The sequence below is a fragment of the Theropithecus gelada genome, chromosome 7a (assembly GCF_003255815.1).
Source record: "Theropithecus gelada isolate Dixy chromosome 7a, Tgel_1.0, whole genome shotgun sequence".
NCBI lineage: Eukaryota > Metazoa > Chordata > Mammalia > Primates > Cercopithecidae > Theropithecus > Theropithecus gelada.
The window spans coordinates 498760-523885 of NC_037674.1; the positions used below are offsets into that span (position 1 = coordinate 498760).

At 41.8% G+C, this 25126-nt stretch overlaps 1 protein-coding gene across 1 annotated transcript in view; it reads left to right on the top strand.

The window, feature by feature from the left end:
* LOC112627419 (E3 ubiquitin-protein ligase HERC2-like) overlaps positions 1 to 25126 on the top strand; it is a 213049-nt gene that overhangs the window by 136689 nt on the left and 51234 nt on the right. The window contains exons 36-48 of the mRNA XM_025389651.1: positions 2291 to 2466; positions 6595 to 6706; positions 9825 to 9906; positions 10018 to 10161; positions 11541 to 11631; positions 11910 to 12087; positions 12269 to 12350; positions 12439 to 12610; positions 13380 to 13524; positions 14419 to 14644; positions 19351 to 19522; positions 20392 to 20575; positions 21199 to 21339. Coding sequence (XP_025245436.1) covers positions 2291 to 2466; positions 6595 to 6706; positions 9825 to 9906; positions 10018 to 10161; positions 11541 to 11631; positions 11910 to 12087; positions 12269 to 12350; positions 12439 to 12610; positions 13380 to 13524; positions 14419 to 14644; positions 19351 to 19522; positions 20392 to 20575; positions 21199 to 21339 — 1905 coding nt within the window. The remainder of the gene's footprint in view (positions 1 to 2290; positions 2467 to 6594; positions 6707 to 9824; positions 9907 to 10017; positions 10162 to 11540; positions 11632 to 11909; positions 12088 to 12268; positions 12351 to 12438; positions 12611 to 13379; positions 13525 to 14418; positions 14645 to 19350; positions 19523 to 20391; positions 20576 to 21198; positions 21340 to 25126) is intronic.

Genomic DNA, 25126 nt, shown 5'->3' on the forward strand with positions numbered 1-25126 from the left:
TGCCTCCCAGGTTCAAGTAATTCTCCTGCCGCAGCCTCCCAAGTAGCTGGGATTACAGGTGCCCGCCACCTTACCTGGCTAATTTTTGTATTTTTAGTAGAGATGGAGTTTTGTCATGTTGGCCAGGCTGGTCTCAAACTCCTGACCTCAGGTGATCTGCCCACCTTGGCCTCCCAAAGTGCTAGGATTTACAAGCATGAGGCACCACATCCAGCCAGGAGTTTTCTAACATGTAAACAAAAATAGAAAGTATGCTGGAACCCCCACAAACTGTGACCCAGCTTCAACATTTATCTACATTTTGCCAGTCATGTTTCACTTCCTGCCTCCCACCTCACTTCCCTGCCTCAGCAAGATCTTATTTCAGGAGCACTTGCTTCAATATTCATCTCTAACAGGGCTTAACAAAATATAACCCTGATACCATTATCACACCTCTAATAATTACTTTTTTTTTTGAGACGGTGTCTCGCTCTGTCGCCCAGGCTGGAGTGCAGTGGTGTGATCTCAGCTCACTGCAAGCTCTGCCTCCCGGGTTCACACCATTCTCCAGCCTCAGCCTCCCGAGTAGCTGGGACTATAGGTGCCCGCCACCATGCCTGGCTAATTTTGTTTTCATATTTTTAGTAGAGATGGGGTTTCACCGTGTTAGCCAGGATAGTCTTGGTCTCCTGATCTTGTGATCAGCCCGCCTCGGCCTCCCAAAGTGCTGGAGTTACAGGCGTGAGCCACCACGCCTGGCCAACAATTACTCTTTAATGTCATATAATATCCAGTCAGTGTCGAGATTTTCCTAGTTACCTTGTAAATGTCCTTTTGCAGTTGGTTTGTGTGAATCTTGATTCAGATGATGTTTGCATTCTACACTACACTTTAGCCTCTCTTGGTTTTTTTCCTTGCTAAAGAAAAAAGAAACTGAGTAATTTTTTCCCGTAGCATTCTTTATATTCTCAGCTTGGCTTTTGCATCCCTGTGGTGGTAGTCAACCTGTATTTCCTATGAAATGGTAGATCTTGAGGTTTGATCAGGTCGTTTAGGCAATAAAAAGTAATTGTTAGTGTGCACTTCCAGACACATCCCTCTTTGTTCACATGAGATACAGGGATAGAGAAATGTTGTTAATACCACAACAGGCATGCATACTAGGGGAGAAGAATGTCTGCCACGTGGGTTGTGGGACATTTGCAGGACAAATAGACCAGCTCCACTGAATGCATGGCAAAGGCAGAACGGAGGAAGGTTGCGTCTTGCTTGTGTTCTGATTTGAATGAGGCAACAATAGAATGACATGAGATAATCAGAAAAGTTTGATGACTGTAGCATATTGGATGATATGGGAATTATTGTTTGTGCTATGATAATAACAATGTGGATATGTTTTTCAAAAAACTCCTTAATTCCGGCCGGGCGCGGTGGCTCATGCCTGTAATCCCAGCACTTTGGGAGGCTGAGGCAGGTGGATCACCTGAGGTCAGAAGTTCAAGACCAGCCTGGCCAACATGGTGAAACCCTGTCTCTACTAAAAATACAAAAAATTAGCCGGGTGTGGTGGTACGCACCTATGGTCCCAGCTACTCAGGAGGCTGAGGTTGGAGAATTGCTTGAACCCAGGAGGCAGAGGTTGCAGTGAGCCAAGATTGCACCACTGCACTCCGGTCTGGGCAACAAGTCAGATTCCATCTCAAAAAAAAAAAAAAACAAAAAGCAATAAACAGAAAACCCAAACCTCCTTAATTCAGTGATATATACTGACATTTTGAAACAACATAATGCCTAGAATTTTTAAATGATAATCCACATCTGAACAAGATTGGTCACATGTTGGTAACTGTTAAGCTGGGTCATGGAGTCATGGAGTTCTTTGTACTATTTGTTCTAATTTGTGTATATTCAAATCTGTTTTATGTTTTAAAAAGGATGAAAGGTCTGTTACTACCTGACATTTAATCTCTTCCTTAGTTAAGGCATCTTGGTTCAAGAAAGCTCTAAGACAGAAGAGTTTGCAGTCATTCAGTAAGGCTGTCATCCTATTTAAAACTTTTAGGAAGAAAATCAGTGAGCGTCCCATGCCTCAGGTAGACATCTCGATGAGTTGATCACTTCTTTTGAAGCAAACATTACTCAGATGTGGTTGCATTAACTTTGAATAACTCAGTTGGTATTTCCAGAACTGAAGTAAAGGAGCTCTAACTGTGTGTACATGTTGATGTCTCACACACCCCACTCTCCAGTTAGAGGATCTAATATGCTTGATTCTACAAAGTCTGTAGATCATTGTTTTTGTGTCTAGTATCACAGGTATATTGAAATTGCCATAAAGCAGTGCAGGAGCTCAGGAATCGATTGTAAAATCCATGGTCTCATCTTGCTGGGACGGATCCGGGCAGAGGAGGAAGATTTGGCTGCAGTTCCTTTCTTAGCTTCAGATAACGAAGAGGAGGAGGATGAGAAAGGCAACAGCGGAAGGTGAGAGCCATTTATTACAAGTACTCACTTACCTCCGGCTGCATTCCTGGATCCTCACTTTCAAAAGGAAACATTTAATTAGAATGTGTCTCATACTGAGTCATTTTATGTCCACAAGAATGGTAAATTACAGTTGTTTTCAAAAATTGTAGTTTTTTAAAATAAAGTGTTTAATGTAGAAACACATTATATTGGCCGGGCGCGGTGGCTCAAGCCTGTAATCCCAGCACTTTGGGAGGCCGAGATGGGCGGATCACGAGGTCAGGAGATCGAGACCATCCTGGCTAACACGGTGAAACCCCGTCTCTACTAAGAAATACAAAAAATAGCCGGGCGAGGTGGCGGGCGCCTGTATTCCCAGCTACTCGGGAGGCTGAGGCCGGAGAATGGCGTGAACCCGGGAGGCGGAGCTTGCAGTGAGCTGAGATCCGGCCACTGCACTCCAGCCTGGGCTACAGAGCGAGACTCCGTCTCAAAAAAAAAAAAAAAAAAAAAAAAGAAACACATTATATTTAGAAAAATACCATTAAAAGAGGGAAGTGAAAATGTTTAATATCTCTACCTGAAATATCACTGTTACTACTTTGGTATATACCTTTGTAGTTTTCCTTTTTTTCTGTTACTAAATATATTTTCCTATGGAAGTTGTATGATATATTTTAAAGCTCTGTTTGCTAAGTATTTTATCATTAATGTTAAAAAATATATTTATTTTGTATTATGGTGAAATATATATATTGTTTACCATTTTAAGTGTACAGTTCAGTGGCATTAAGTACATTCACATTTTTGTGCAACCACCACTACTGTCCGTCTCTAGAATTTCCATATGATTAGTCTTCTGTCCTGTAATTTTTGAGTGCAGTATTTTGTCTTATGACTATTCTCATTTACTCACTCAATTCTTTATTTTGTGTGAGCACTGTGATGATGACTGTTCCTGTATTCATTCAACATCTTTTGAACACCTACTGTGGGCCATTCCCAGTTATGTATACTGGGAATACTGTGATGAACATGCAAAATGAAATAAGACAGATACACGCATCAGTGTGATGTTAGGGCTTTGGTAAGAGGCGGGAAGAAGTGCATGCAGCCTGGAGAGTGCATTGGAGCATTGATCTGTCAGGACAAGGAAAACTTCCCCCTAGGCCATACATACAGAAGTCAGAATTATTGAAACGAAGTGGGCAGGCAAGGGCGTTTCTGATAGGGAAGACAACATGCAAGGGGAGAAGAATGATATCTGTGAAGTTTTTGCATGCTTGTTCGTTTCCCAGGGCATGTATCTAGAACTTGCATGTGCAGGGGCTGCTCTAAGCCTTGTTTACCATCCCAGCAGCAAACAGTGGATAATAACGGATAATAACAATGGAGGATAGTCAGTGTCCTCATAGAAGTTGTATTTTCCTAGATAAATTGCTGAAAGTGAAATTGCTGTCAAAGGGTATGCAAAATAAATGGGTTTGTTGTTAACATTCCCAAGGAGCTTTGGATTGCTGGTGTGACTGGGCACAGGAGGCAAGCCGCCAGTGATGGCTGAACTCTGTTGACCAAGACGCCCTGTGCTCTAAGTACTTGGCAGCATGTGACATAAGGAGACAACAGAGCGCTGCCCTGTGGCGTTGTTGAGCGCATTATATAGACAGAAGTGGGGGTAGTGGCTCTGGTAATAAGTCAGGTTATTCTAGGACTCTGATCTTGGCTTTGGATTCTGCCCTCTTTCATTTCAGAAACTTTGTGTAGAAGTTGAAAAGAAAATAGTATCTATAACATTACCTTATCTAGAATATATGTTATACTATATGCTATACTTCAAACTGATTGTGTCTATAGATACTAATAGGGACAGTACCAGTTCACTTAAATAAGGAAGTCAGTGGGATTTTTAATAAAAGGATTATAGATTAGCATTTTCTTACTCAGTAGCTACTAAAATGAATTGGGCAAAATTTTTTGTATTTTTAGTAGAGACGGGGTTTCACCGTATTAGCCAGGATGGTCTCGATCTCCTGACCTCGTGATGCACCCACCTTGGCCTCCCAAAGTGCTGGGATTCCAGGCGTGAGCCACCACGCCCGGCCGTAAAATTATTAGTACATGTATTGTATATGTGGAATAACCAGAAATGTTTTGAGCTTTACTTATTCATCAAATTTTTATGTAATTGAATATATTGTCAAAAGAAAAGCTAGATATTTGATTGTAATGGATATTTTTCTGGTAAGATCATATTAATTAGCCAATAACTTCAGAATGAGTCAGTGGCCCAGGCAGTCTCCTACAGGGCTGGCACCCAACTGGGATGTTCCCACATTGACCATGTACAGCTGGCCTCCACCCTGGCTGATTGATACTTACATGGTGCCAGACATTAAGTATCTTGAATATCAGTCCTAGTTTCCCATACGTACATACATACATGTGTGTATGGGAAATATATATCTATTTTGAGATAGGATCTCACTCTGTCACCAGGCTGGAGTGCAGTGATATGATCTCAGCTCACTGCAACCTCTGCCTCCCAGGTTCAAGTGATTCTCCCACCTCAGTCTCCCAAGTAGCTGGGATTACAGGTGTGTGCTACCACACCTGGCTAATTTTTTGCTTTTTTTTTTTTTTTTTTTTTTTCTGTAGAGATGGGGTTTCACCATGTTGCCCAGGCTGGTCTCCCAACTCCTGGGCTCAAGGAATCTGCCCACCTTGGCCTCCCAAAATGCTAGGATTACAGGTTTGAGCTACCATGCCTGGCCCTCATACATATTTTTAAGTAAAAATGTGTCACAAGATACTTCAATATTTTGTGCATATGCTTGCTCACCTGTGCCTGGTATTAGATGAAAGAGTTTTTCACTTTTATTCCAAAACGTGAAATTTTGAACCCTGAAAGTAAATATTTATTAGTATATAATGTGTGAAAAAAGTGATACCTGTCTAGAAGCCAGTCTCTGGTGCCTTTGGGCATCTATCCTAGCTTATAAAAATAGAGCAAAAGCAAACAAAAAGGTGAAAACCCCAAATACAGAAGAAGCAATTTCTCAGCACTAGGCATCAGACTATCAGCCAAGAAAATCTAACACTGGCCTGTGTACTTTTTTCAAGTTGCAAGAATTGGAGCGTTTTGGATGCTGTAGATTAAACTTCTAACCTGCTGGGTGTGGTGGCTCCTACCTGTAATCCCAGCACTTTAGGAGGCTGAGCAGGGAGGATCACTTGAGCCCAGGAGTTCAAGAGCAGCCTTGACGATATAGTCCCTACAAAAAATGCAAAAATTAGTTGGGCATGGTGGCGCATGCCTATAGTCCCAGCTATTCGGGAGGCTGAGGTGGAAGGATTGCTTGAGCCTGGGAGGTTGAAGCTACAGTGAACTGGGATTATGCCACTGCATTCCAGCCTGAGTGACAGAGCATGACCCTGTCTCAAAACAAACAAAAAATAAATAAACTCCTAACCTGTCGAGGGCAGGTCAGGAAATAGATGAGCAAGGTGGAAGGAGCAAGTCCTCTGGGAAGGAAAGGAGACAAGGACTTTCAGCCCAGTTGGCCGATGATCAGGTGCTTCTGGCTGGTGTCCTGGGCAGAGGGTATAAAGGAAGAGAGAAGCATTAGGACATGTGTCTGTATTAAAGTACCTCCATGGCCATGTGGCCACATACTGTTTTATTCTTTCTGTGGGAAAATAATTGGCCAAACTGATGTCTAGATTTAGGGACACTGCTGCAAGGCCAGGCCCAGCGTGGCTCCTGGGGAGGTTTCCTGCGTCTCTGCAGTGCCGTTTGTGGTAGCTGCGCATCTGTTTCCATGGCTTGGAATGATTCCCACATGTTCAAGTTGGTATTTAAGATGAAAGAGAATGTAGTGTATCATCGTTTTCCATCAAAAATAAGAGCTGAAATTAAGTGCTGGTATTAACAGGTAGCATGGTGGTATCTAGAAAATTTGACCCTCCAGAGCAACTTACTCCTGTACATGCTTGAGGTTGTATTCTATTAAATCAAAATTTTAAGAGTTTCTGAAAGTAACCATAAAATTTTGAGTGCTTGAGGTTGCTTTTATTTTTATTTTTTAAATGTTTTATGCTGAATAACCTCTATTTCTTTCTTTTCTTTTTTTTTTTTTGTTTGGTTAGCCTCATTAGAAGGAAGGCTGCTGGGCTGGAATCGGCAGCTACGATAAGAACCAAAGTGTTTGTGTGGGGTCTGAATGACAAGGACCAGCTGGGCGGGCTGAAAGGCTCCAAGGTACGGCCTGCTCCCTGGGACCCAGCGGGGCGGGGCACTCGGCAGCAGCCACACCTCGTGAAGTTTTTATAATAACTTTACGCTCTACGTGTTGTACTGTTTCTTTCCACGAACTAAAAGACATTATCAAATTACCCCTCAGAAGCGTCTCTCCTTGGAAAATTTCACTTTAGATATAATTGTTTTATTGCAGTCTTATAAACTAGAACATAAACTTTTGAAAAGATTTCACAAGTGCATAGACGAAAATTACAGACCATTGATAGATGTATCTTGCCTCCCCTACAATAAACACTTTTGACTATCATGAACAAAATAATGTGTAAAAAAGCCGTAGTGGCACACAGATGAGCAAGTTGTGGTCTCTGTCCTCCAGGTGCTTCGTGCCTGAGATTCTTCAGGGTAAAGTAGCTTGCACAGAGAGAGAAGGCTTTGTGAGCACAGAGAAACAAGCAGAATGCACATGTGTGCGCATACACACTTGACTTATTCTTTGCAGGGCTGGTTGTGGGTGGAGAGCGCCATGGTCTCATTTACCTTGTCAGTAAACCATGAAGCACACACGGGAAGCCGTGCCACAGTCTCTGTGTTCACAACATCCTTCATCCCCTAGGTACTGGGATGAAAGGTTAATTTGTATTTTGAATTGCTTAGAAGAAAAAGACCATATTTTGAAAAGAATAGGTGTAAGAAATGATGCATTTAAACTGGAGTTGAATTTGGCATTCCTTATATTACTTAGTGTCTCCTGGCTGAGGAGCCACAAAGCAAATTCCTCTAAATTTTATTGCCCAGAGGCACTCTCTGTGTTCACATGAACTTAGGCTTCCTGTTAGTATTCTGTGAGATATCACATCGTACATTTTCCTTATTGCCTGCCCTGTTGAGAAGCTGAGAAATAAAGTTAGAACTCATTCATTTGAACTCTTTCCTTTCAAGGTGCAATAATTTTTATCTGTATTGGAGCAGCCTTGAATTGCATTTGTGTTTCAATGCCCCTGAGCTTGGTTTGGGAAGTGGACAGTGGGCGGTGAGCTGTGGGTGTCTCAGCTGTGGGAGTGCAGGGCTGTCCAGGGGTCCCTGAGGTGCAGGCCATTGGTGGGAGCCTATGACCTTGCTCACTGCCCTACATGGAGTTTTCACTTCAAGGACGGAGTCATCTTTCCACGGTTGTGATGAAAATCCTTTCTTCCGCTGCAGTAGTGACTGTTTCACCCATGGAATCATAAAGGGTTTTTTAGACAAAGGGCCCTAGGAATTTTAAATTAAATTACATCCATCTACAATGGGAAATTTAAGTGTATAATTTCTTAGAGATGTCAGAGTCAGAATCAGAGAATGAGCAGGACATGACTTGAAATAAGGTATAGTCTACAGGTGTGTGTGTTTATCTTTACATTATATGCGTAGTCATTCCTCAGTATCCATGGGGGATTTGTTCCGGGACTTCCTGTGGATACCAAGATCTGTGGATGCTCAAGTCCCTGATATAAAACAGTGTAGTGTTTGCATATAACCTATGCACACCCTCCCAAATACTGTGTATCATCTTCAGATTACTCAGAATACCTAATACAGTGTAAATGGTATGTCAATAGTTGTTATATTACATTGTTAAGGGAACAATGGCAACAAAAATATCTGTACATATTTAGTATAGGTACAATAAAAAATCTTTTCAATCCATGGGTGGTTGAATTCATGGATATGGAACCTATGGATACAGAGGACCAACTGTATTTTATTTTTTACCTTCTATTATGGAAATGTTCAGATGTACCCAAATAGAGTGAATAGCATCACGAACCCTTATGTCCCTGGTACCAGCTTCCATAGTTACCAGCAGCTGTCTACGTTTTTCTGTCTCTGTCCTCTCATTCCCCCAACTCTGGTTTAAAGTAAATCACAGTGTATCATTTCATTTTTAAAATACTCTAGTGTGAATCTCTAAGGGATAACCAATGCCTTTGGTTAATGTAACCATACATAGTAGTAGCACAGTCATGCGTTACTTAATGATGGGGATACATTCTGAGAAAGTTTTGGTAGAGTGATTTTGTCATTGTTGAAAAATGATAGAGTGTACTTAACACAAACGTAGATGGTGTAGCTTACTACACACTCAAGCTATATGGTATAGCCTATTGCTCCTCCTAGTACAGTTACAACATGTAACTGTACTGAATATGGTAGGCAGTTGTAACTCAATGGCATTTGTGTATTTAAACATAGAAAAGGTACAGTAAAAATACAGTGTAAAAGATTAAACATGGAACACCTGCATAGGGTACTTACCGTGAATAATGGAGTTTGCAGGACTGGAAGTAGCTCTGGGTGAGTCAGTGCACATTACTGTAGACTTTAGAAGCACTATATGCTTTAGACTACTCTATAAAAAGTATTTTTCTTTCTTTAATAATAAATTATTTGTAACTTTACCTTTACTTTTGAACTTTTCACTTTTTAAAAAACTTTTTGACTCCTATGATAATAGTTTAAAACACAAACACAGCTCTGTACAAAATGTTTTCTTTACATTCTTCTTTTGCTTTTTAAACTTTTTTGTTAAAAACTGAGACTCAAACGCATACATTAGTCTCGCTAGGATCACAGTGTTACTTCTCTTTCACCCCCACGAAGGAGCTACTGTCCTTTCCTGTGACGGCCGTGCCTTCTGGAATCCCTCCTGAAGCACCAGCCATAGGCTGTTTTACGGTCGGCTTAAAAAAAAAAAAAGGAGAAGGAATACACCCTAAAAGAATGCTGGAAAGTATTGCATAGTGAATGTACAGGCCAGTAGCAGTTGTCTGTTATCATTATGAGGTATTAGGGATTGTTGATATGTAGCTGGCAGCACAGAGGCTTGTTGACACAGCATCACCACAGACACATGAGGACCTGGTTGGACTGTGATGTTGTCATGGCCAGGACACCACTAGGCAGTAAAGATTTTTCAGCTCCATTATGATCTACTGGGACTGTCATCGTATATGTAGCCTGTGGTTGAGTGAAATGTCATGTAGTGCATGACTGTAATTCCTTGTATCATATAATAAGGTAACATAATTTTAAACATGCAAGTAAAATTTTTTTTTTTCTTAAAAAAATTCTGTTCTAGATAAAGGTTCCTTCGTTCTCTGAGACACTGTCTGCTTTGAATGTGGTACAGGTGGCTGGTGGTTCTAAAAGTTTGTTTGCAGGTATGATTATTCTAATATTAAAAAATATTTAAATTATGCTTGGCACCAAAAACCAGAAAAGTTTTTAATGTTGTGAAAAGTGAGTCCTCTCCTGGCTGTCGTTCCTTGCAGTGACTGTGGAAGGGAAGGTGTACGCCTGTGGAGAAGCCACGAATGGCCGGCTGGGGCTGGGCATTTCCAGCGGGACGGTGCCCATCCCACGGCAGATCACAGCTCTCAGCAGCTACGTGGTGAAGAAGGTGGCTGTTCACTCAGGTACAAACCAAGCACCAGCAGGCCTGTGTGGATCAGCCTGTTGCTCTTGCTCCGTTGTTAACCAAAGCCCTAATTGGTGGCCTGACATTCTTTCTTAAGTTTTTACTTAGTAGGAATAAAAATTGGATAATGAAAATCTCTCTAGGTGGTCTAGAATTTAGTTATTGCTGCCAAATCAAGTTCTTTGCCTAAAAGCAGGCTGTTTTTCTGAAAAAGAGTCTATAACTTTCTTCAGATTCCCAAAAGTATCTATGAACCCAAGTAATGAGAAAGATCCTTTAAACAAAACCAGACCACTCCTTCAGTGTAGGGAGTGTTTATTTTGGAAGCACTGTGCTAGGCCTCTGAGGAACGGAACTGAATTAGACACAAAGTTCTAATTCAGTTCATGCCTATGCTGAACGGGGCTCAGTGTCACCCGCATAACAGGAAATCCAAATGATAGTGGCTTAAGCAATGCAGAGTTTTACTTTTCTCCTTGTAAAAGTCCAGAGGTGGGGTCAGAGTCCATCCAGCAGGGCTGTGTCTATGAGGAGTGCTGGTCCTTTGTGTCCGCCTTTGTGGGAAGATGGTCTTAGACTAGCTCTGGCCCCCAGAGTCCAGGGCCAGGCCTGGCAGAAGAGGCAGGCACCACACAGTGTGCCCTCCCGCCCATGCAGCCCTCTCTCCAGAGCCCCTCTGAAGCTCCACTCGTTTCACTCACCATCTCCTGCGGGTAGAGGAGGCTGGGAAGTGGTGTTTAGCTGAGCACATTAATATGGGGGTTCTGTTGGTAAGGAAGAGGGAGAATGAGCATTGGGGGAGTACAAGCCTGGTCTGCTGTGATGTTCTCAAAGCCCAGGAGTTGGCAGGAACTCACTGTGTAGGAGTGGCCATGCCTTTAATCCTGAGGCAGGTTGTATGGACTTTGAGAATATTCCATGCTGGGGAAAGAGCATCAGCTGGCGTGTTTTGGGAAGAGTGAGTATAATGCTAATGCAAATGACTGAATAATTTCACTGTTGAGGTACAGTTCTCAAAAGCTTAAATTGACACTATTTTTACATTTTGTCTAATCACAAATTATTTTTACTTTTTTCATCTAAATTTTGATTTTTCATGTATTTAACATAATAGGAACCCTATTAATAATCAGTATTATTTTGCCTCTTTGCAAATTCTTTCTAGAGTTAAATTTGTAGTTTAGTAAAAATTCACTTATTTGACACATATGTCCCAGAAAGCTTTGCTGCTAACTCCGCTGTTGATCCTGTTGAGTTACTCATTTATTCAGCTCACACTCATTGAGTGTGTGCTACATGCCAGGCAAAATAGGGAGCTATGCTGTGGGCTCTCTGTACCCTGCCCTTTGGCAATCCGCACATCTGTGCATGTTGCAGGTGGCCGGCACGCGACGGCTTTAACTGTCGATGGAAAAGTGTTTTCGTGGGGCGAAGGTGATGACGGAAAACTTGGACATTTCAGCAGAATGTAAGGGTACTTTCTTTAGTCTCATTTGCTAATAAGAAACTGTTACGGATACTCTTTAAAGTTATTTTGCAGAAAATTGGAATAGATTATGGAAATGGATCTTAAACAATTTTTTTTTAACATGGTTGTTTGTGTTTTGGTCTCATCGGTTCTGTTTAAGGTTTGGTAGTTGATCTGTGGATCTTGTGTTGACTACATGTGGATCAGTATAGATGTCTTTTTTCCTTCGTCTCTAAGAAGCGGCGGATTGACTGTAGGGAACTGATTTCTTCTTGTAGGAACTGTGACAAGCCAAGGCTGATCGAGGCCCTGAAAACCAAGCGAATCCGAGATATCGCCTGTGGGAGCTCGCACAGCGCGGCCCTCACATCCAGCGGAGAACTGTACACCTGGGGCCTCGGCGAGTACGGCCGGCTGGGACATGGGGATAATACGACCCAGCTAAAGCCCAAAATGGTGATTATACGCATTTTTGTTGCTTACAGAAAGCTTACCATCTGAAGATTTCAAGAGAAACTAAACTTCGAGTCTAGGAAAGTTCATAAAGATGTGTGCATGGTTGGCTTTGTCTTTGGGAAATTCCCTTGCTTTCTCCGTGCCTGTGCTTGATTCTGTTTTTAAATTTGTAATTGAGTAGGTGAAAGTCCTTCTTGGTCACAGAGTAATCCAGGTTGCCTGTGGGAGTAGGGACGCACAGACCCTGGCTCTGACCGACGAAGGTGAGTGCCTGGCATGATTCTGTGCTCCTGGGTGGGTAAGAATGATATGAAACGTTGGCCTGAAGTATATGTATATTCTTAAACCTAGGTTTGGTATTTTCCTGGGGTGATGGTGACTTTGGAAAATTGGGCCGGGGCGGAAGTGAAGGCTGTAACATTCCCCAGAACATTGAGAGACTGAACGGACAGGGGGTGTGCCAGATTGAGTGTGGAGCTCAGTTCTCCCTGGCGCTCACCAAGTCTGGAGTGGTGTGGACATGGTACGTAAACATCCTCCCTGTCACAGTGTGCGTGCTTGTGCAGGTGCGTGTGGGGAACGTGGGCCTCACGCCAGGCCCACCCCGGCATGATTGTGACCTGTCAGATTCTTACTTATACATGCGTCTTTGTCCTTTAAAGGATATTGAGTTGGGATTAGTGACAATAGTACAAGAAGAAATTTCCCATTGTAACTGGGTCATTTTGAAAATACTAGAAAAATTTTAGGCCACTTACCTTTCCTGTTTGGGTGAGATTTATAGGAAAGATTTCTTCTGCTGAAGCCTAAGGATAAAATGAGAGCAAAATAACCTTCTGAATCCTTTGATCCTGAAAAAGTTAACATGTATTTCTTGTAAAAGCTTATTTTATTAATGTGCAAAAGAGCAGGTGCCCAGACTGGCCTTGAATGGTGTGTCAGGCCTTAGTGCCAGTGTCATGACCAGAGGCAGCTTGAGAAAGGTATATACCAGATAGTACTTTGGATAAGTGTTTGCAGTAGTGTGTCTTATTTTCAGTCTCTTTATATGAAAACTTACAACAGTAACTTAAATATCGTAAAACATGTATTAAAGTATTAAGGTTTTCCCAGCTGACTTAATAAGTTAATTTGAATTAATGGTGTATGATTCTGAATGTAAGTTCAAAGACCCTGAGTGCCGTGTGTGATGTCATTGAGCTGGCTGTGAAAGATGTGAGACTGAGCATTTTCCTGTGTAGCATTGTCAGACCATAACGTATTGTAACACTCCACCTTTGGCCTTCTCCCAGGGGAAAGGGGGATTACTTCAGGTTGGGCCATGGCTCTGACGTGCACGTGCGGAAACCGCAGGTGGTGGAAGGGCTGAGAGGGAAGAAGATCGTGCATGTGGCCGTTGGGGCCCTGCACTGCCTGGCGGTCACGGACTCGGGGCAGGTAAGGCTGCAGGTGGCCTGGGGGTGGCGTGCCATCCTGACTTGGGGGACTTGGGGGTCACGACATGGTGCTCGTCCTGTTGAAATCGCAGCTGTTGATGAAATCAGCCGAGTCTTACTGCTTGAAGAACCATGAGGGCAGGACGCGTCCCTTTTGCTCACTGGTGTATCTGCCTGCTCGGCTGCAGGGGTTGGGGGGCGGGGTCCTCAGAAAAGACATGTTCCCATTCTGAAGTCTGCGTGAAAAGTGTGTGGAAAGATTGTTATTCTTGAAGATGCTCGTACTGCAAGGTATTAGCAAGACTTTCCTTTAGGGAATTGCTAACTGGCGAGGAGGGATCCATGCCTCATTTTAGAGACAGAGCTACTGCCTGACAAGTGTTACTGTCTCGTCTGCTTGTGGGAGCATATGCTATGACTGGCTTGTGGATATTCAATTTTAAATTTTATTTATGAAAGCAAAATTACCATTACTGTTTTTGAGTCAAAATGAATTATACTTTATAATTCTACAAGGCCAAGAAGCAACTTACTTGAAAAATGAGCATATTGTTTTTGGTCATTTTTCTTTGCAAAATAAAAGGGAAAAAAATTACTGCACTTAGTTGAAGAGAGGACCTTCTGTGTGTCTTGCAACAAAGCAGAATTGGATTAATATTAAGAAAATACTCCTTTTATAGGTATCATCAAGCGTTTTCATGGTTAGATTTTCTTCAGAATTGTCGTACACTGATGCCATTTCGTAAGATTGTGAAATGGTTTGTTTTCACCTTTAAGAACTCAATTCTTTCAGCTACTGTGGCATACACGTTAAGCATTTTGAAGTAAAAATTACATTAAAGAAAATGTCCTGAAATGTTGAAAAATTATAAGCATTTTCCCCCCTCGTAAACAGGTGTATGCTTGGGGTGACAATGACCACGGCCAGCAGGGCAATGGCACGACCACGGTTAACAGGAAGCCCACACTCGTGCAAGGCTTAGAAGGCCAGAAGATCACGCGCGTGGCTTGCGGGTCGTCCCACAGTGTGGCGTGGACAACCGTGGATGTGGCCACGCCCTCTGTCCACGAGCCCGTCCTCTTCCAGACTGCGAGAGACCCTTTAGGTGCTTCCTATTTAGGTAACACAGATTTGTGTCTTCTCTGAGATTTTTCTGTAGATTACAGCAACCTTACAGATTTATTTAATTGTGCCAACACATTAGAGGTTGTAGTGCTGTGTTAACTGCATTATGAATCTAAAGACACAGAAGAATTAGGGTGTGCTCTCATGCGATTTATCCATGCTGGAATGAAAATTGTAGAAGAAAGTATGTTGCTGATTCTTGTATTTATGATCAGGTAAACTCACAGCGCTGTACTTGTGTGTAAACAGGACTCCTAATAACTGCCTGAGAGATACAGGCACTGTAGCGGGCTCTTTTGTATTTTTTAACAGCTTTATTCAGTTATTATTGACATATAATAAACTGCATCTATTTTAAGTATACATTTTGATCAACTTTGAAATATATGTGATCCATGAAAGCATCATCACAATCAAAGATAATGAACTCATACACTACTCTAGCGTTTCTCTCTGGCCCTTTGTACCCATCTCCCTTTTGCTTTTAACTCCCCTCCTCCCTCCTGCCATATGCACCAACTTAATTTCTGTCACTATAGATCAGTTTACATGTTTTCTTTTTGTTGTTGTTTGGTTGGGTTTTTGTTTGTTTGTTTGTAGACAGGGTCTCACTCTGTCGCCTAGGCTGGAGTGCAGTGGCATGATCTTGGCTCACTGCAGCTCCCACCTCAGCCACCTGAATAGCTGGGACTACAGGCACATGTCACCATACCAGGCTAATTTTTGTTTGTTTGTTTGGTGGAGACAGGGTTTTGCCATGTTGCTCAGGTTGGTCTTGAACCCCTGAGCTCAAGTGATCCTCCCACCTCGGCCTCCCAAAGTGCTGGGATTATAGGCAGGAGCCACTGTGGCAGGCCAGTTTGCATGTTTTACAGCTTACTATAAATGGAATCATACAGCATGTACTCTTTTTACAAATCTTACTTTTTCCACTCAGCATAATAATTTTGAGATTCACTTATGTTGCATGTATCAGTAGTTTATTATTTTTAAATTGTTGAATAGCATCTTAAGATAAACAAATGCAATTTGCTGTTGGTGAATGTTTGGGCTATTTCCAGTTTTTGACTGTACAAGTGAAATTGCTAATGGACATTTCCATACAAGTTTGTGTATGGACATCCACTTGAAATTCTCTTGGGTAAACTCCTAGGAGAAGAGTGGTTGGATCATATGGTAGGTGTATGTCCAGCTTCTTAAGATCGCTACATACTGTTTTGCAAAGTGGATGTTCCAGAGGCCCACATCCTCCACATTTTTGTCAACCCTTGATATGTTCAGTCTTTTAGTTGTACTGATAGATGTATGGTGGTATCTCATTGTGGTTTTAATTTGTATTTCCCTAGTAACTAATGATCTCAAGCATCTTGTTTATTTACGAATTAGATACCTTTTTTGGTCAATGTCCGTTCAAGTCTTTTCCCATATTTAAGTAGGTTGATTGTTTTCTTACTGAGTTTGAGAGTTCCTTATATATTCTGGGTTACAAGTCCTTTGCCTGATATATAAGTTGCTAATATTTTCTGTCAATGTGACTTGTCATTTTATTCTCTTCATAGGTGAATCTTAAAGATTAGAAGTTTTTAATTTTGATGAAGCCTAGTTTATTCATTTTATTCTTTTGTAGAGCATACTTTTGATGTTGTGTCTACAAAACCTTTGCCTCACTCAAGATTATAAAGATTCTCTTTCTGTGTTCTGTTATAGAAGTTTTATCGTTTTAGATATGTGTATCTATGACCAGTTGATTAAATTTTATGTATGGTGGGAGGTTCAGATTGAAAGGCTTTTTCTGGCTTGATTGTCCAGTAGTTTCAGTTGTATTTATTGAAAAACTTTGCTTTTCCTACTGAATTGCCTTTTGCCTTTGTCAGAAATCAGTTGTCTATGGATGTATGGATCTATTTCTGAACTCTCAGTACTGTTTTTATTTGTGGATTTTGGTGGCAATGCCACATTGTCTTGATTACTACAGCTTTATAAAATACCTGAACTCAAGTTGCAACAGTTCTTTCGCTTTGTTCTTTTTCAAATATATTTTGGCTGTTGTAGTCCCTTTGCATTTCCATATAACTTAAAATGAGCTTGTCTTTTTTTTTTTTTTTTTGAGATGGAGTCTCATTCTGTCGCCCAGGCTGGAGTGCAGTGGCGCAATCTTGGCTCACTGCAGGCTCCGCCTCCCAGGTTCACACCATTCTCCTGCCTCAGCCTCCAGTGTAGCTGGGACTAAAGGCACCGCCACCGCGCCCGGCTAATTTTTTGTATTTTTAGTAGAGATGGGGTTTCACCATGTTAGCCAGGATGGCCTCGTGATCCACCCGCCTCGGCCTCCCAAAGTGCTGGGATTACAGGCGTGAGCCACCGCGCCCGGCCGAGCTTGTCGGTTTTTATAAAACCGCTTGCTTGGGGTTTTGCTGTGAATCGCATTCATTCTGTAAGTCAGTGTGGAAAGGATGGATTCACAGTATCCAGTCTTCTGACCCATGAACACAGTGTTTCTCTTTATTTGTTAGGTGTTTAGTTTCTCTCAGCAATGTTTTCTAGTCCCAATGTTGTGTAGGTCCTGCATATCTTTTGTTAGATTATCTCTAAGAATTTCAGATTATTAAATGGTCTTTTAAAAATATCATTTTTTTCTATTGTATGGGAATATTCACATTGCTCCTTGCTAGCATGTAGAAATAAATATAATTGCTTTTTTTTTTTTAAAGTGAACCTCATCTTGTCATACAAATATTTTGTTTTTTTCCCGTATCTCTCAGGAGGGACATTTCTCTAGCTGGAAATGTCTAGAGGACACATCTCTCTAGCAGCATCTGCTTTGATGAATAACTGGAATGGGATCTTCTGGCTGTGTTAGTTACTGACTGTATGAACTGAGGCGAGTGACTTCGCCTTCCTGTGCTGTCTTCTCTTCTGGGGTAGATGAAGATAAAGCTTGACTCTCATCGTCTCCTTTCTGGTTCAAATTAGTGTCTTCTTAACGTATAGCTCTTTTCATGTCACATTATTTGTATAACTTTTGTGTTTGGCTTTTTCCACTCAGCCTAATCCTCTGGAGATTCATCCACGTTGTTACATATTACATAGTTTGTTCAGTATTCCATCAAATACTCAACCATTGAAGGACGTTTGAATTATTTCTAGGTTTTGGCTAATACAAATAAAACTGCCATGTCATTCATATACAGGTGGATGTGAAAATTCACTTTATGTGAAAATAAGTTCTTATTTCTTTGACATAAATGCCCAAAAGTGTGATTGCTGGTCATATGGTAATTATGTTTAGTTTGATAAGAAACTGCCAAACTGTTTTCTGGAATGGCTGTACCATTTTATAATCTCATTGGCAGTGGAGGATGATCCAGTTTTTCCCATATCCTCACCATCTTTTTAAAATGTAGCCGTACTGGTAGATAGGTCATTGTATCTAATTGTGATTTGAATTTATATTTTCCTCATGGCTAATTATGTTAAACATCTTTTCATGTGCTTGTTTACTGTCCGTATCTCCTCTTTGGTAAAATATGTCTTCATGCCCTTTTCTAATTGGCTTTTTTTTTCTGTTGAGTTTAGAGAGTTCATTATATATTCTAGATATTTCTAGTCCTTTGGCAGATGTGTGTTATGCAAATGTTTTCTCCTGGTCTCTAGCTTGTCTTTTCATTTCCTTTCATAAAACAAAAGTGTTTAATTTTGATGAAGTCTAATTCATCAGTTTTTTCTTTTGTAGGTCATACTTTTGGTGTCGTCTATTTTTACCTAGTGCTAGATCCTAAAGACCGTCTCCTATTTTTTTCTAAAAGATTTATAGTTTTGTATTTTCTACTTAAGTCATGATCCATTTGGGTTTAATTTTGCATAAGGTGTAGACTTAGGCTGAAGTTTGGGTTTTTTGCCCACAGACGTCCAGTTGCTCCACCACCACGTGCTGAAAGGCTGTCCTGCCTCCGCCGAGTCGCTTTTGCATATTTGTCAACAGTCAGTGAGGCGTATTTGTGTGGTTCTGTTTCTGGGTTCGCTGTTTATTCCGTAGATTCTTATGCCAGTACCACACGGTTTTGGTTATGGTATTACAACAACTTTTGAGATTGGGTAGACTTGTTCCTCCTCCTTATTTTTCTATTTCTATTCTTGTTCCTTTGCCTTTCCATATACATTTTAGAATAATCTTGACAAAAACTCTTGTGGGAATTCTGGTAGGAATTGCGGTGTGTATCAATTTGGATGAGTTGACATAGACACATGTCCCAGCTCCACCTGGCTCCCTCCCCCTGCGGAGACCTGGGAGTTTGCAGGGAAGTGAACCTGATGAGACTTTATTGGTGAATATCTTCTCTCTTTATTGTTTTGTATTCTTTTTTGTCTTGCCTTACTAGGCTAAGAAAACACAGGCAGTAATTGTAGCATTTTCATAGCTTATATGTATATAACATAAACGTTTGTAAGTGCATTTTATACAAGCATCTACATCTTTTTACAGTTACAGTGAAATTTTGCTGAAAATAGCTTCTTTATCAAAGTATGGATAAGTGGTATTCTTATTCTGAAGGCCTGTGAATGAGCCTAATAGGTGCTCTGTGAAATAGCAAAATGCAGATTGCAGTGTGTTTTGGAACTAACCTATAAGGTCAGATTTTACAGAAATAGAGGAAACTGTGATCTTAAAAACAAAATGCACATGTTATTTTTCCCTTATAGGCGTGCCTTCAGATGCCGATTCTTCTGCTGCCAGTAATAAAATAAGTGGTGCAAGTAATTCTAAGCCGAATCGCCCTTCTCTTGCCAAGATTCTCTTGTCACTGGATGGAAATCTGGCCAAACAGCAGGCCTTATCGCATATTCTCACAGCGCTGCAAATCATGTACGCCAGGTAGGCTCCTGTGCTCGTTTTTGGAATTCTGCAATTATGTGATTTTTTTTCTTTTAGTTGATCAGATGTCTCCAAGAATGTCGTATTATTGTCTTTAAATGCTGTGTGTTGTAAGTCGCATGTTCTTTGATGGTAATTGATCATATCTTTGTGTGTGTTTTAATGGGCATTGAAATATGAATTCGAAAACTAACTTGAACATTTTCACTATTCTTTTTGACCAGTAGACTCTAACAATTAATATTTGGGGGAAGAAAAGAAGAATTAGGTGATACTAATTTATAGTGATGTCTAAGACGACTTAGCATCCCCTTCGCTCACGTGAGAAGGCTGAGTTTTGCCAATGCAGCATTTTGCAGTATTTTTCTGCTGCTTTTCCGCAGCCTAGATAAGTTGCCAATCTACTAATGTATCACACCTATGGACCTGACGGGTGTATTTACATAGGAAAATTAGTTTCAGAACAAAAACAGTCATTCAGTAGAGGCCATTGAGTCCTAGCTGCCCAGTATGTGGCTTTCAGTAAACACAAAATTGCCTCTTGGTCAATTATCCAGCCCTCAGGCTCCCACAGCAGCCCAAGAGGATTTCTCAGGGAGAGCCAGAGTCTCATTCTGGTCCGGTTTTTATGTTTGGCAGTTTTTCACCTGCTATTACTCTGGTTTTTCAAATAAATAAAATCCAGAGTAAACATTTTAGCTATTAGCCCAAGGATACAGGTAATAATGTTTGGTTTCCAAAACTCTTTTACATGTATTCAATAAAAATGAGGAAATGCCTCAGTATGCGTGCTAGTCCTGCCTCGCCACTTCCTGTGGTGCTGTGGAGAAGGGGCAGCTCACCACAGGCCGGGCTTTGTGTCCTGACAGAGATGCCATTGTCGGGGCCCTGATGCCAGCTGCCATGATTGCCCCGGTGGAGTGCCCCTCGTTCTCCTCCGCGGCCCCTTCCGACGCGTCTGCCATGGCTAGTCCCATGAATGGAGAAGAATGCATGCTGGCGGTTGATATGGAAGACAGGCTGAGTCCAAATCCATGGCAAGAAAAGAGAGAGGTAAAAGCAACCTTAGATCAGAAGGTAAAAGGTGGCTACTTTGTGTCTAGGAAAGTCTCATTCTGTCAGTTAGTTTAGGCTGTTTCTGTGCCTCTCGCTTTGATTTTTGGCGTTACTTAGAAGAATATTCTCTGTAAAGGAGCTTTTAAAGTGCTTAAGTGGAATTAGATTTCTTTTTTTAAAAAATCTAATTCAAAAAATCTTTTTTAAAAAAATTAAAAAAAAAATCTAATTCAAAAAATCATTAAGTGCAAGTTCACAGTCCTTTATCTGCAATTCTGAAACCTTAAAGTTCTGATGGTCAAGAATTTTAGTGACTTATTTTGGGGGAAAAAACCAACTTGAAGATAACGTGAACTCATTTTAGTCTGGTTCATGGACCTGCTGTGAATATTAATAGTTTTTCTTGAAACTATGAGTGTACTTGACTTTGCACAACTGTCCTAGGCCCAGCCGGGGGTGGTAGTGGCTGTGTCAGGTAGGCAGCATGTTACCTCTGTAAACTCTGGAACATTCTAAACAGCCCAAGTAGTTTTAGATAAAGCATTTGGGACTTGCGTAGGAAATATGTTATGTTGTTGAGTTTTTCCCCTTACGTCGCCTACTGTGCACTCTTCGACTAGATTGCTTCCTCTGAGGACGCGGTGACCCCCTCTGCAGTGACTCCATCGGCCCCCTCAGCCTCCGCCCGGCCGTTTATCCCAGTGACGGATGACCTGGGAGCCGCAAGCATCATTGCAGAAACCATGACCAAAACCAAAGAGGTGAAGAGGCATTCTTCTTCAACTTTGTATTGTGGAATAATCTTAAATGTACACAGAAGTAGGAATAGTACTTAGGAGTGGAACACAGTTGATTCCTATCCCATTCACCTGGGCTTTCCACTTGTTAGCATCTTTGAAGCATTTGTGGGAATGTTGCAGGACACAGTCCCTGTCACTGCTTACTGCTTCCACGTATATTCCTTGAGTGTCAGGACTACAGCTTGATCCAGGATTACTTTCAAACCCAGACATATTTGGATTTTGCTCATCATCCCAATAGTATCCTTATAGGTCTAGCACCCAACCTAGGATTGCACACTGCCTCTTTAGTCTTCAGTGTGGAACAGTCCTTCGTTTTGACAGACACCACAGGAGTGGTGCAGAATTCTTCTCAGTGCCTCTGCTGGGACTCGGGCATTTCTGATTTGCTGCATCATTGGTGAGATAGCTTATCACTTGGTTAAGAGTCTCCACCAAGTTTCTCCACTGGAAATCAGTAAGTGTGTTTAGTACTCATGGGGAGACACTTTTGAGATTATGTCAATGTCTTGTTCCTCATTATACTTTTACCTCCCAGTTTTTAGCATCTTAAAGATTCTAGGTGAATCCATTATTACTGTGGTGGTTGTCACATTTTCATTTTTCACATTTATTGTTACTTCTGGTTGTAATTGTTGCCATTCTTTTGCAAGAGAAGGCTTTCCCGTCTCATCCGTCTGTCTTCTACCTACCTACCTTTCTGTCTGTCCGTTTATATTGTGTAGATTCGGGAGTTCCTGTTTTAGTCAAATAGTGACATTTGTTACTCTCATTATTTGACACCCAAATTGTCCCAGACTTGGTCATTGGGACTCCCGTGGACTGGTCATTGGGACTCCTGTGGACTGGTCATTGGGACCTGGTTATTGGGACTCGCGTGGACTGGTCATTGGGAACCCTGTGGACTGGTTCCATTGTCTGATGTGTCCCCGTAATTCTCAGGGGTCTTCCTTCATTTCTGGCACAACAGTGTGCTCGAGACTCATCTTTCACCTACCCTGCCCCTGCCTGGAATCAGCCATTTCTCCAAGAAGCCATGGTTCCTGCTAGTGACTTGTAGGATTTGGAAACCAAGATCTGGGTGCTTGCTAAGCTGATTGTTACTGAGTGTTGTTGGTTAGGCCCGCTCAGCAAATAGATCTATACACACGAACATTTATTTATCCTTCTGCATTTATCTATATAATAAAAACCATTAACAGCCCAAATCAATACTTTTAATTCCAGTCCAGTACCACAGGGCTTATTCCTACTCTCCCTCTTTCCATATGTTTTTGGTGTATAATGCTTTTATATGTTGCTAGATTTGGTTTGCTGCTATTTTGTTGAAGATTTTTGCATCTGTATTCATAAGGGATACGGCTCTGTAGTTTTCTTGTGATGTCTTTGCTTTGGGTATTATGGCAATATTGGCTTCATAGATTGGAGGGTGTTCCTTTCTCTCCTGTTTTTTGGAAGAGTTGGTGAAGGACTGGGGTTAATTCTGTAAGTAGTTGGTAGAATTGTATCTGCTCTTCTGCCATATTCCCATCATTCTTTGAGTATTTCCTTTTTGGCACAACACAAAATTCCAGGCTCAACAAGATGTTTTAGGCTCCAACATAGGAATCAGTTATTTCTCTGACAAGTCCTAGTTCTTTCTGGTGGAGAAGGGCATTTAGAGGTCAAGATCTGGGCCCTTCGTGTGCTTGTTGCTGTTTGGGTGACAGAGCTAGAGAATGAATATGTGTGCGTGTAACATAATAGGTACATACATCAGTGTTTTGTTTTGTTTTGTTTTAGACAGGGTCTTGTTCTGTTGCCCAGGCTGGAGTACAGTGGCACAATCTTGGCTCACTGCAGCCTCAACCTCCTGGTCTTAAGCCGTCTTCAGCCTCCCAAGTAGCTGGAACTATAAGTATGCACCACCACATCTGGCTAATTTTTGTATTTTTTTTCTTTTCTTTTTTTTTTTTAGAGATAGGGTTTCGCCATGTTGCCCAGGGTGGTCTTAGGCTGGGCTCAAGTGATCTGCCTGCCTCATCCTCTCAAAGTGCTGGAATTACAGGCATGAGCCACCGTGTTTGGCCCACATCAGTATTTATGTTGTTATAAATTTATGTATATGGAAAACCACCGGTTCACACCGATATGATTGATTCTAATCCAACTAGGATTCATTCTAGTTTTCACTCTTTCTGTATTTATAACTTTCTTCTCTGAAAGTGGGAAACCTGGCTCCTGTCATCAGCAGGCTGTTTACTTACAGTTCAGTCCCCTTAGATAATCAACTTCCGATCTTGGCTGTCCCCCACTCCGTGGTGGGCACCCTTCTTCCTCTGTACAGCCTCTGGCACTCTACGGTCACCCTACGTGACCTCTGGCCCTCCCCCCACCTCCATGTTGACCCAGAGTGTGGCACCTTCCTCACTTGGCCTGGCCCTCCCTCTCCAACCCCCCATGTGCGGATGCCCTCGCCAGCCCGCCAGGGTGCTCCCCACGCCAGGCCAGCCCCTGCTCATGTGTACTCCCTTGCCAGCCTTCCCACCTTGGGGACACTCACTTTATTTTTAATTACATTTGGAACCCTTGATTTATTATGCTGTTACTGCTGGCAGAAAATATGTCCTATGGAAATTATTGATAACCATCCATGGTGAAAAGAAAGCCTCTATTTATGAATTAGGTGCTTGGAATCAACTTCTCATTTTTGGCAGTCTCCTGGTTTGAGGGTTTAATGCAGCACTTACTCGAGGAAGGCAACATTTTTGTTTTTAGGTAAAAGGATAATATGATTTCTTTCCCCCCAATTTATTTATGAGACATAGGCATTATCCAAGTTGTAACCCTGTATTTCTATTATTTCAGTTTTGGCTTGACTCATGAATTTAAGGCAAAGCAATTTTAATATTAGTATTAAGCTATAATTCATATTTCAGGATATGCTGCTCGTGATTTTCTTCCTTAGCAATTCTTCTAGACATATTTTCTTTGTGTGTGTGCATGTTTTTAAGACACCCTCATTAAAAAAAATGGTAGGTACATTTCAATCTCAAGACTAAAGATATTCTTGTTGATATGTTTCGCTGACTGCTTTGCTGTTCTTCAGTGAGTTATGTTCTGGAATGTCATCATTTATAATGAATTTCACTTACTCCTTGGGTCTCCATGCAGAAGCAGGAGCAAGGTCTGTTTCCCTAAAGGGAGAAGAACCTTGTTCCTAAATCAGAGTGGTGTGATTTCCAGGGACCCTGGTTGGGTCATGTTCCCCTTAAGGGGAACATGTGGGGCTGTCCTTCCCCCAGCTTGTTTATGTTTGTGGAAAGAGTCACACTGGATTTGCTGAGGTCCAGAAAGCAGGAGAGAAAAGAGGCACTTCCCTGGCTCTTGTTCTTCCTCTGGGGAGCAGACTGTGCCTGGGGGAGGAGAAGGGGTTGACACACCCCTGCTCGGTACAGCGGTTCCCATGCTGGGTCAGAAGCAGTGGGAGTCCCTGGCTCTGACAAGGGCCTTTCCACTTTCCCCAAGTTCAGTCCTGATGCTGCCCTCCAGGAGGCTCCTGTGTGCTGACAAGCCGGGGAGGGGGGCGGCCATCCTGGGCAAGGCACCTCCGTGGGGTGGGAGCTGGGGGTGCAGTGATGCTGCGAATTGGCTCATAGCAAACAAGGAGAGGAGGTGAAGGATCAAGATGCAGTATGTTTAGGCTAACGGGGCAGGAATGGGAAGTACACGAGTGGTAATGAGAAGACTTTTATGTATGTTTTCAGTG